Raw genomic sequence first — 13,158 nt, 5'->3', positions numbered from 1 at the left:
TCTTTGGGAAACGTAGCTTAGGCCTAAGCATACTGAATAAAAACCTATCATCTTTGACCTATGATATTAGATACTGTATTTTTCAACATTTTTATTATTTTACCACCAGACATTCTCTAGGAAACGTATGCATACTGAATAAAATCGTATTATCTTTGAGCTACGTTCTTTAATATTCATTAACTTTATATAATTTTCATTAGGAAACGCAGCCTAGGCCTATGCATACTGAATAAAGTCCTGTCATCTTTGACCTACAAATACTTTTTTGTTTGTTAAATTAAAATCATTGCAAGGCACAATTAGGAAATTTTCTATTTCAAAACACATTCTTTTCGTTTACGTACTATACCGAAAATATCGACAACAGAGCATAAACAAAGTTTACTGTTACATTTTATTAATCGCAAAACATAAAAATACAAAATGCTGTACCGAACATATTGTTATCGACAACAGACTAAGCATAAAAAAGTTTTACTGTTACATTTTAATAATTGCAAAACATATAGAAATACAAAATGTAAGGTAAAATTTTATTTCAAAACACATTCTTTTCGTTTACGTACTGTACCGAACATATTGTTATCGACAACAAACTAGCCTAGGCACAAAAAAAAAAGTTTTACTGTTACATTTTATTAATTGCAAAATATATGAAAATACAAAATGCAATGCAAAATTAGGAAACATTTTACTTCAAACAAACAAAATGAAAGAATATTTAGCTGGCTGAAATGCTGACGCCGCCGGCAGCCTGCCAAAATTGTCGTACTTGCGTCTGGTGGCATGCAAAGTAATTGTACTGCACTGCCAGGCATAACATTGCAATTCTATTACTCTATTAAATGTTAAATATTATTGCACTATCTCGTGGTCGTAAAGTCGATCAGTCGTAAGTCGCATAGGTCGTAAGTCGACGACTACCTGTAATTCATATCTACTTCCGTTCCTCCATTCCCTGCTACATGTTACCCAAAATGCTCAACACTTCCTCTATCTCTCACCCTTTAAACTTACATCCAGCTAATTTCCACCCTCACTCCTTGAACATTTACTTTCAGCTTCTTCCTCTCACATACCCTCCCAAACTCTACTACTAACTGCTTCACTCTACTGTGGACTCGGTACAAGAAACATCATCCACAAACAGCAACTGGCTCACCTCCCACTTCCCTCCACTCTCACAAGCCCCAAATCCAACCAGCACCCTTGCATCCACCTCTCTCACCATGCCATCCATACACATATTGAACAGCTCTTCTTACCTGAGAGAAAATTTTGAATCCATAATCAAAATTGTCACCCATGGCTGGAACATCCAACATGTCATACCACAGTTGAGCAGGACCAAACCGCCAATCTGCTTCCCTTGGTTTGTTGGCATCAATATTATTTCCATCATCTCCCTTTTTCCCTTTGTTATGTGATTCTGCCTCTTGACTCTCAATAAACTTCTCCTGTAAATGAAAAAAAAAAAAATATGCATTACAGATATTTCTGTTGAAAATCACACGAAAAAAATAGAAAGTTACAATATGGTGAATGAATATACCTCTTGTAAATATTCAGAAATATACAATGTGCTATAAAAATAGACACCAGGGATATGATTCTCCCTGCCATCCATCTTGCAGGACCACAAGCAGGTACAGTGAGTCCTCTTTATATGGTAATACTTTATCCGGTAAATTCACAGTTACAGTGTTTGGTAATTACTACCCTCGATTCTATTTACGGTAAGAAAAATTCACAGATACGGTATCCGCTCGTGTTTTGAAGAGGAAAGAGCAGGGAGAAGGTACGTCTGCCATATCCTATTATTACATGTTATAATGGGTTTGGTATACGGTAATTTCAATTTGCGGTAAGGTTTTCAGGAATGCATATGTACCCTATAACAAGGACTTACTGTACTCACTATTGGTTCTGCTATGAGACTATTCTGAAAAGTACTTATAAAAGAATACCAGTTATATATTACCTCATCATCAGGCAAGCACAGCTCTGGTGGTGGCTCTGGACCAAAACACAACTGTAAGCCCTTGCCAATTTCATACACACATCCATTTTCTTCAGGTAATGAGGATGAGTCATCTGAACCAACTCTGGGGGAATCTTCAGGCAACCGTTTTTTCCTTTTCCTTTTGACACTCTTCCAAATTTTTGGCAAGTTGTTTGCTTTACCAGGCCCAAAGAGCCGTGCAAATCTCAGCACCTAAAATATATATATATATATATCAATATAATCCTGAACCAATATCTCTCTTGTATTTACATGATTGTAGTGTGTGTGTGTAGTATTGTATTTCTGTAGCCTGTAATTGTCTTGAGGACTTGTTTTGTATAGTCTGCAGGGTGTTGTGGTGTGTCTCAGTGAGGTTAGAGGCCCATGCAGAGTTTGCATAATTCCACAATGAATGTGTACATAGTTTGTATACTGTATTTGGTAGGTTGTTTATTGTACCTATGTATCTATATACCATGGGGTTTTTCCTCTTTATATGGGATGTAGCCAAGCCAAAAGGCACTTAACTTCTCCCACCCATTCCACTCCCATCTACCACCCTTTCCTCCCTCTCATATTAGCTCATCATGGATGAAGAGTCATCCCTGTTTCCAGCCCACTGCCCTGGGTCAGAATGTTGTACCTGCAAGCACTTTAAGTGCATTGTGACTAGGTGTGCATCTTGTCTTTATGCTTGTGGTGTGTTCTTTGAATGACATCAGCGTATCACACATTATGTAAAGAATCTTGGGTGAGTGTGTGTGTGTGTGTATCAGGGTGTCGGTAAAGAGGCATGGTACATATTTGTGTTCTGCTGTCCAGTTGGTGAGAAGTGTGGCTGTGGATTTGGTTGGAGCTATTTTAAGTCTAGTGAACCAGGTGTTGAGTGTGTCAAGATGTGGTTGTAGTATTTCTGTGGCTCTGTCTGCATTACAATGTGTGCATGTAATTGTTATGTCATCTATGTAAGAAAAGATTTATATTTCTCGGGTGTGGAGTGTGGGTACATCATACATGTATAGATTAAAGTGTCTGGGGGATAGTACAGACCTCTTGGTGTGTGTGCGTGTGTGTGTGTATGTGTGTGTGTATTCACCTCACCTCACCTTGGTCTTTCGATCACGTGTTGGACTCGTGATCGACAGCTATTTCCCTCCCGAAAGAGAGCTCAGAGCTCGTATGACCGATCTATGGGTAATGCTATGACCTTTCACACACACACACACCCCCAACTCCCTGCCCACGAAAGTCAGAGTAACGACCCGAAGCACAGCAATACCGAAATAATTTCGGCCCTGTGTGTGTGTGTGTGTATTTACCTAGTTGTATTTTACGGGAAGGGGAGCTATGCTCGTGGGGTCCCGTCTTCATATCTCATTTTATCTAAACTATTTTTAAATTCATGTATTGTTTTTGCACACACCACTTTCTCATCTAACTTGTTCCAACTGTCTATTACTCTGTGAGGAAAGCTGTTCTTTTTCAAATCTCTTCTATAGCTGTCTTTTTTTATTTTCTTTCCGTGTCCTCTTGTATTTCTGTCATCCCATTTTATCAGATTCTCTCTATCGGTAATTTCCATGCCTTTCATGATTCTGTAAATAGCTATCAAATCTCCTCTCTCTCTTCTTTGCTCTAGTGTCTGTAGTTCAAGTTTTTCTAGTCTCTCTTCATATGATAGTTTTGAGAGTGTTGGTGCCAATTTTGTAATTGCTCTTTGTATTCTTTCAAGTTTTCTTATACATTTTTTTGTACTTGGTGACCATATCGTTGCTGCATATTCCAATCTTGGTCTTATCAGGGTGATTAGGATTTTCTTCACCATTTCTTCATCCAGGTATGTAAATGCAACTTTGATTGTTCTTATTAAATTATAAGTTTCTCCAAAAATCTTATTCATATGTTTCTCAGGTGACATATTATTCATAACAATGACTCCCAGGTCCTTCTCATTTTCTACTTTTTTTATTCCTTCTTCTCCCAAATTATATGATCCTGTTATTCTGTTTTTGCTTTTTCCAAATTCCATTATACTACACTTTTTTGTATTGAACTCCATCTCCCACTTCCTACTCCATTCCTATACTTTATATATATCTCTCTGTAGTGATTCACAATCTTCTTCTGTTTTCACTCTTTTTAGTAGTTTTGCATCATCTGCAAAGAAGCTCATATAGCTTTCAATTCCTTCATCCATATCATTAATATATATAGCAAACATTATTGGGGCCAGTACTGTTCCCTGCGGAACACCGCTTATTACTTTATCCCATTTTGAGTGCTGGTTTCTTATCACTACTCTCATTTTTCTTTCTTGCAAAAAGTCTTCCATCCAATTTAGCAGTTTGCCCTGTATTCCTCCTTCAGTTTCTAATTTCTTAAGCAACTTCTTATGTGGTACTTTGTCAAAAGCTTTCTTTAGGTCTAGAAATGCACAGTCCGCCCATCCATCTCTTTCTTGTATTATATCTATTAGCCTTGAATAGAAACATATTAAATTGGTGACGCATGATCGTCCTTGTCTGAATCCAAATTGCATTGGATTTAACACTTTGTTTTTTTCTAAATATTTTACCCATCTACTTTTGATAATTCTTTCACAAATTTTTGCTATTGTACTTGTTAGAGACTGGTCTATAGTTTGTAGGTTCTTCTTTATTTCCTCCTTTATATATAGGTACTATATTTGCTTTTTTCCAATCTTCTGGAACTTTTCCTTCTTTCAAGGAACTGTTTAGTATGCTATGTATTTTGTCTGCCAGTTCATTCCTGCATTCTTTCAGAATCCAGTTTGCTATTTCATCTGGTCCATGCGATTTTCTGACATCAAGATTACTCAAGTGTGTCAATATTTCATTCTTTGTTACTTCTATTTCTTCCATAGGGGGGACTTTCTCTTTCCATTCAATCTCTTCAGGTTGTATGTTCTCCCTTGTAAACACTGATTTAAAATGTTTGTTCATAATTTCCGCCATTTCCATTTCCTCAGTGTATTCAACTCCCCCTTGTCTTACTTTCTCCAAGTCTTGTTTGTTTTTCAGTTTATTGTTTACAAATCTGTAGAATAGTTTTGGTTGATCTTTACACTTTTCTATGACATCTTTTTCATATTTTCTCTTTTCCTCTCTGCACGTTTGTACATATTCATTTCTATAACCGGTATATATTTTCCATTTTTCAGGTCTTCTGTCTTTTTTCCATCTGGTCCAGGCTTTGTCTCTTTTGTCTTTTAACTCCCTACAACTTTTGTTGTACCAGCATTTTACATATTCTTTTTCTTGTTTTTGTCTTGGGACACTTTTCCACTCCTTTTTTGTAAATTTTTGTCAAAATATTCCATTTCTCTTCCACTGTTGTTTCTTCTTTGTATATTTCTTCCCATTTTTCTTTTTGAAAGAATTCTCTTATTTTATCAAAGTTTGTTTTTTCATACATCATTCTTCCTTTTCTATATTGTTCATTTCTTTTCATATATTTTTCTTCATTAAGTTCCAGTTCAATCAATATGTGGTCACTTTTACTTATTGGTGTTTTATATTCAATCTTGTCCACTATTCTAGGTTCAGATGTAATTATTAAGTCTAGTCTCGATGGTTCTTCTTCATTTCTATACTTAGTGTTCTCCTGTATCCATTGTGTCATTGTATGGTCAGTAATCATCTCAAGTAGAGCGTTTCCCCATGAGCCGTCTCCACCCTTTACTGTCATTTCTTCCCAGCAGATTTCTTTGCAATTAAAGTCACCCATTATAACTATTCTTCCTCCATCTTCCATTATTTTATTTAATGTTATCTTTGTGTCCTCTAACATACTTTTATGTTCACTCTCCTCCCATGAGGCTGTTTTCGGAGGCACATAATTTATCACAAATTTTCTGCTCATCTTATCTCTGTCTTCCACTTCTATCATAATCATCTCTACTGTATTCTTTCCATATATGACACCCCTCACGTTTATATCCTTCTTAGTCAGGAACATAACTCCACCCCCTTGCTTTTTCTCTGTTTTTAATCCAATAATTATATGCATCATGTCACACTGTTGGGTGGTAGTGGGCCTTTTAATTTTGTTTCTACAATTCCCATTATGTCCGGTTCTTTTTCTTTCAAATAATCATTCAGCTCATTCAATCCTGTTATTAATCCATCTATATTTGTGTAAGACACTCTTAGTTTTCTGTCACTTCCATTGTGTTCTCTGTTTCCCTTTTGTTTTTCTCTTGTATGTCGAACTGCCTTAGTTTCATATTCACTACTCTCCAATAGAATCTCTCTTTTTCTGACTCCGTTCTGCTCTCGTTTTTTTTCTTAGCTTCAAGTCTTTTCTGCTTTTCTTCCTCTCTTTCCTCTTTATTCATTTCCCTCTTTATCCATACCTTTTTATATTGTTCACTTGTTGCTAGTTTCCCTGTTTTGGATAAGATATTCTCTGCCGTCGTTTGTGACCTGAATTTAATCTTAATTGGTCTGGTCTTATCTGTACTATACTTTCCGAGCCTGAATTTTTCCTCAATTTCCTTCATAATTTCTGGTTCATCTTCCTGAACTAATTTTAGTAAACTGCTTACTTTTTCATTTTCCTCATTGGTTCTTGAGGTTCTATCTGGGTTATGTTTCTCTTCCATTCCTAATATAATTATACATTTCTTTTTATCAGCTAAGTCTCTTACTATATTCTCCTTCTGTCTCATCACTTTAATAACTGAGTCTTCAGTTTGTTCTCTCATTTGCTGTTTGATTTTGTCAGTAAATGCAACTTTATTGTTTTCTTGAATTGTCTTCCATCCCTCTCTGTTTTCTTTATTATTCATCTTTAACTCTTCATTCTCCTTTTTTACTTCTTTTAACTGTCTTTTTAGGTCTTCTATTTCCTTAGTTAAGTTTTTGTTCTCCTTCTTTAGTTCTTCCAATTTTTCAACCCTCTGTACAATGTTGTTAACATGACCGAACCTACGCTCCCAGTCCTCGATCATCTTATCAAACTTCTCTTCTAGTCTTGTCAGTCGGGGGGGGGTTTGTGTCCCCCCCACCCTCTTTAAACCCTGGAAAATATTCTCATCACTTTCTACTGTATTGCTCTTATCTATACTTCTAATCTTTACATTTTTATTAGACATTTCGTCGTCACTCAGCTGGTCGGGGGGCCGTTTTTTGGTGTTTACATTTCGTTTGTCTGCCTGGGCCAAGTCTTCTCCTTCCTCATTTCCTTCCATTTCCCTCAGCAATCCCTCCCCTTCTCTTCTTTCCCTACTTTCCCACTACCCCACGAGCAATTTCCCCCCCCACCCTGTAAATACAATAGGCACTTCCTTTGCTTTGGGATCCACGAAACTTCACTTTTCTTCAGAACGTCCTCTAAGTCGTCCGTTCGTTGAAGTGTGTGTGTGTTTGTGTTTGTGTATATATATATATATATATATATATATATATATATATATATATAATTGATCAAATCATATCCTGTGGAACTGAAATACAAAACTCAGCAAAGAAGTTGGTGGTTTATCTATTTCATTATTTTCTCAAAGAAAAGTCACTGGCATGCCACAACTGACACGTGTGCCAATATTTGTCCACTCCTGGTCTAGTAAATCTACAAGTAACATGATCAGTCCTTACTGCATCACTCCTGAAATCTGGAAACAGCTCTCTGACATCCACATTGACATATTTCTGAGGGAGCATGGCTGCGAGTGGTGTATTAAGTAGTTTTTTCTCTGGCTGCATTGCACCACTTGCTGGTGCACCTCCACCCTCCTGTGGTGGAGGTGGAGGTGGCATCAGCTCTGAATCATTCTTGTTCCCCTCACCATCATCATCTGCATCGTAGTCATCTATTGGATAAAAAGAACATTAAAGAAAGCATATCATTAAACTCATTACCTTCTCTGCTACCCAATTCTACAAATAACAATATTTACTACAGTGACATTGTTTCTACTGAGTAAAACAATCTGGCACTACTTAGAATACTTACATATACCAAAGGCTTTTTCCCCCTTACAAGAGAGGTAGCCAAAAAACAAAGGCATAAAAACCATCCCCACCCATTCCATCCCTAATACACTCCACTCCCCTCCACCCTCTACACTCCGTCTTATCTTGGCACCTCCTGGATGACAGGTCATCCCTGCATCTTGTTCACTGCCCTACTCAGAATAAAATTGGTAAAGGATATCTTGATACATGAATTAAGATACTACTAACAGAGCATATATACATATATGCATAAGTAACCACTAGGAAAAGTAAACTAACGAAGCAGAGCGCTTTCGTATAATTACATCTTCAGTGCAGATACAAAGAAGGACTGAAGATGTAATTATACGAAAGCGCTCTGCTTCGTTAGTTTACTTTTCCTAGTGGTTACTTACGCATTTGTGAACACACGCTCCTAGTGTTTTTATTGCATATACATATATATATATATATAACTATATGGATAAGTATTTTAGACAAATTATTTGGATGATGGAGAACATAAACACAGGGGAAGGCTCGGAACCCTATGCACTCTAACGTTTCGTTCGCGTAGAACTTCTTCAGAGAGTGTATGTAGAACTGCAATTGGAGTTTAAGTACTAAATCTAATTATCTTTTCGGACACTTGGGAAAGGTCGTTTTTCTGGCGTGTTTTAGAATTAAAATACTAGTTTCTTTAGCTAAATTGATAAACCCTCCTCGATGATTCGATGAATTATTAGTAGAAATATATGCTGATTCAACAATTCTTCTAGTGAATTTATCAAAACCTTTATGTAGCACTTCAGCTTCTCTCCAGTTTGGTAAATGATCGAATTTTTCCGCATGAACTACTAAAGAATTAGATGTCCTATGTGCTTTTATGTCGTTTTTATGTTCATAAATTCTTTTTTCTAATCCTCTTGACGATTCGCCATAATAAGCCATTGAGCAACTATTACACGGGATTTTGTATACGACGCTGTTTTCGGAATTGGTTCTCTTTTCAGAAGTCTTTTATATCAGTACCTGGCTCAGAAACGTCACCAATAATAGACAAATATTTAACAAAATCAGGTATAAACATAGCTAAAATAACTAACAAGAGGATAGGTGATTTAATAAAGACTTCTGAAAAGAGAACCAATTCCGAAAACAGCGTCGTATACAAAATCCCGTGTAATAGTTGCTCAATGGCTTATTATGGTGAATCGTCAAGAGGATTAGAAAAAAGAATTTATGAACATAAAAACGACATAAAAGCACATAGGACATCTAATTCTTTAGTAGTTCATACGGAAAAAATTCGATCATTTACCAAACTGGAGAGAAGCTGAAGTGCTACATAAAGGTTTTGATAAATTCACTAGAAGAATTGTTGAATCAGCATATATTTCTACTAATAATTCATCGAATCATCGAAGAGGGTTTATCAATTTAGCTAAAGAAACTAGTATTTTAATTCTAAAACACGCCAGAAAAACGACCTTTCCCAAGTGTCCGAAAAGATAATTAGATTTAGTACATAAACTCCAATTGCAGTTCTACATACACTCTCTGAAGAAGTTCTACGCAAACGAAACGTTAGAGTGCATAGGGTTCCGAGCCTTCCCCTGTGTTTATGTTCTTCATCATCCAAATATATATATATATATATATATATATATATATCCATGTAGAGATATACCACTCTTATATTTTAGACAAATTACAGGTCTCTCCTGCTGTTGTCCTTATGTGCACTTCAAGTTGTTTGATTATGATATCTAGATCCTTCTCCTCCTTTTCTTTTCTTATTATTTCATTACCCATTTTGTAATCTACCATCAGTCTTTTGTGATTACGAATTAAGAAATGTGAAACAAAATAATAAGAGAACCAAAAGAGGAAAAGGATCTAAGGATCTAAGTATCATAATCAAAGACCCTATCACCTGAAGCACACATAAGGACAATACAGGGGAGACCTGTAATCTGTCAAAAAATATAAGAATGACATGCCTCCAATTTGATATCTCATCAGATCTCAGGGCATTCCTTACTTCCAATCTTCCATTACCACTGTTGTGTAATTCATTATGTTCACATTCTTTCCATTTTTCTCTCTCAAACTCTTCATCCCTATTAAGTACTGCCTGACAGTTTTTATCATTTCTGTTTGTGTTTTTGCATCCTCATATGTAATTCCTTCAATTTTCAATTTGGATAGTCCTATTTAGCACTTCAGCTTACCATTAAGAAACCTGTAAAATAGTTTATGTCGGGCTTTGTATCTGTCAATTACATCCTTCTCAAAGTTCCTTTCTTCTTTTCATATTCTTGTACATTTCTGGCTTTTCTGCAATCATCTTTAGACTTTTTTGTTCTTTTTGCCACCTGTCCTATGTTTTGTCTCGTCACTTTCTGCCAGTGCACATCTTCTGTTGAACCAGTGTTTTTTTTTTTCTTCCCTAGTAATTTTTCATGTGTGCGTGTAAAATATTACAACATTACCCACTGAACAAGCCATATCCAAGTTCTGAGCTCTCATCCAGGAGGGTAATAACTATTGATCATGAGTTTAACATGTGATCCAAATATGTGGTGAATCACTCTTTCTAATCCTCACCCTTACATATGCCTACTTCTCATGTAAAAACTCTTGACCACTCTTGACACACTTCCCTCAATTCCATATGTTTGTAACAAGCTCCCCAAAGCTTTTAATTCACCTTCTCCAAAAGCATCCCTACTTTTTCCTAAATACTTTTCACATATCCATCTTCTTACCAAAATGTGTACCAAAACAATATGGGGTTCAATAAGCAACAGATAAGTAGCAGTTCATATCTCAAAACTATTCAAAACATACTACAGTTCCAAGATATGAAATTATACAAAAAACTGGAAAGTACACATTGCCTAGTTATAATAATTAATTACTCTGGAAATAGTAAGTGAAATACCTGAGGATTTAACATAATATTATCAGTAATGTCACAAAAAGTTATAAACATATCAATTACTCCCAGACCATACACTAATTTTTCATAAAAATATATACACAAAAATATAATCAACACAAACCTTCATCTTTAGATTGAATGAGTGAATCATCTTCTGCAACTTCATTGATGTCTGAAAAGTCAATGGCAGATGGACTCTTTTCACCAACATCTGAAAAAGTAATAATGAAATCATTATAAAGAAATGACAAACTTTCAAAATTATCTACAATGAGGACCAACTGCATTATGTAACCAGCAATTTAACTGAAAGTTCTAAAACAACTAATGTTTTAAGCAAAAAATGTTTATTGAAATGAAATAAATATAAAAAGACATCTAGTTACCAATTCAGTATTCATATAGAGAAAATAATAATTGTTGCCATCCGAGAGCTGACACATTGATGTCATGGATCTATCTATCTATATACCAACACAGACATAGGGTTTTAATTACAGATACAGCTTAACCTATTAACAATCATGAGAAACACCTATAACAGCACACATATTCCCTATCAAGCCCTCTACACCCCCTCCTCACCTGACATCACTTTCATTCCTCTGTTTAACCACAACAACTTCTTGGAAAGTGATAGGAGTCCTTGGATGTGATCACCTTCCAATCATCATTACAACAAAAGCACAATACAACCCAGTTGGCCACAGAGATGGACACACATACACTAATTACAAAAGAGCAAACTGGGTAGCTTTCACTGAAGAGACAGAACACTTCAAGACACTGAACAGTACACTAATCACATAGACACTTCTATGCATAACCATACAAAACACAGACAAAAAATACATCCCCAGAAGCAATATCGAATCACACCATCCATATTTCACACCAGAAATTCAACGCCTTATCAAACACTGCAACGCACTCAAACACACAATCCCCATATTTATCCCTCAAATATAATAGACCAAATATTAAGACTTAACACCGAGGTCAATAAAAAAGTACATGAACAAAAACCACTAAATTAGCAAATCTTTGTCAACACATTAACTAAAGAAACACCAAAAAATTGTACAAGAACCTAAATAACATTAAACTATCCAAAAGTAATACACCATGCTCTCATGTGGCAATCACCACAACAACAGTCACCTTACCCTCAAACAGACAAGCCATCTCATCCCTCACCCTGACGAGCAACACAACATACAACATAGGAAAGAGTTCCCCACTGACAGCCAGATGAAGCATATAATCCATAACCTCAAGCACTCATCCACTTGTGGTCTGGACAACAAAACTAACATCCACCTAAAACACCTCAGACCACATGGAATACATTGCAAACTACAGCTATTCACACAACACCGTACTTAACATTTGGAATGCATGGGAAAACCATTACAATTACCAAACCTAACAAAGAAACAGGTCCAGCATCACATTGCCCAATCACACTTCTCTGCACCCCCTCCAAATTTAGAGAACATGTCATATTACTTGTCACACCACATATCCACCTTGCCAAATCACAAATCGGTTTTAGACCACTATACTCCACATTCTTCTGATTGACCTTACTCAAAGAGATTTTGATGGCATCAATTTGGATAGGCCTTCACAGAGCACTTCTTATAATATTAGACATTATTAAAGCTTTTAATCCCACCTCCAACACAATCTCACAAACAAGGTATATGAGAGACATACACAATCATACCAAAAGATGGCTAGCCAATTATAATGGCCAATCATTTTACACTAGAAACCTTAGGAAGAGAGAACCTTAGGACTCCATCCTATAACCCACACTCTTTAATCTATACATGCATGATATATCCACACTCCAGAAATACAAACCTCTTCTGACACAGATCACATAACAATTACATGTACATATTGTAATGCAGAGAGTGCCACAGAAATATTACAACCATACTTCCATATGCTCAACACCTGGTTCAATACAAATAGACTTAAAATAATCCCAACCAAATCCACAGCCACACTTCTCACCATCTGGACAGTAGAAGACAAACACATACCACGCATCTTTATCAACTATCAAGGAAACCCCCATACCACACACACACACACCCAAGATTCTTAGCATAACATACAATACATCCATGTCATTCAAACAGCAATCACACATATAAAGGCAAAATGCACACCTAGACTTAATGCACTTCAATCACTTGCAGGTACAGCATTTGGACACAACACAGAAACTATAA

General features: G+C 36.1%; 1 protein-coding gene across 4 annotated transcripts in view; it reads right to left on the bottom strand.

Annotated features, from left to right (window-relative positions):
* LOC143022713 (transcription initiation factor TFIID subunit 1-like) overlaps nucleotides 1-13,158 on the bottom strand; it is a 77,368-nt gene that overhangs the window by 52,009 nt on the left and 12,201 nt on the right. For all 4 annotated transcript variants that reach the window (XM_076181047.1, XM_076181048.1, XM_076181045.1 and 1 more), the window contains exons 3-6: nucleotides 11,034-11,123; nucleotides 7,627-7,841; nucleotides 1,985-2,218; nucleotides 1,269-1,460 (exon numbers count right to left, since the gene is read on the bottom strand). In XM_076181047.1, the coding sequence (XP_076037162.1) occupies nucleotides 1,269-1,460; nucleotides 1,985-2,218; nucleotides 7,627-7,841; nucleotides 11,034-11,123 (731 nt within the window). The remainder of the gene's footprint in view (nucleotides 1-1,268; nucleotides 1,461-1,984; nucleotides 2,219-7,626; nucleotides 7,842-11,033; nucleotides 11,124-13,158) is intronic.

Source organism: Oratosquilla oratoria, unplaced genomic scaffold (assembly GCF_046742065.1).
Source record: "Oratosquilla oratoria isolate Oo_2021 unplaced genomic scaffold, ASM4674206v1 SCAFFOLD145, whole genome shotgun sequence".
NCBI lineage: Eukaryota > Metazoa > Arthropoda > Malacostraca > Stomatopoda > Squillidae > Oratosquilla > Oratosquilla oratoria.
This window is presented reverse-complemented; position numbering and strand designations above follow the sequence as displayed.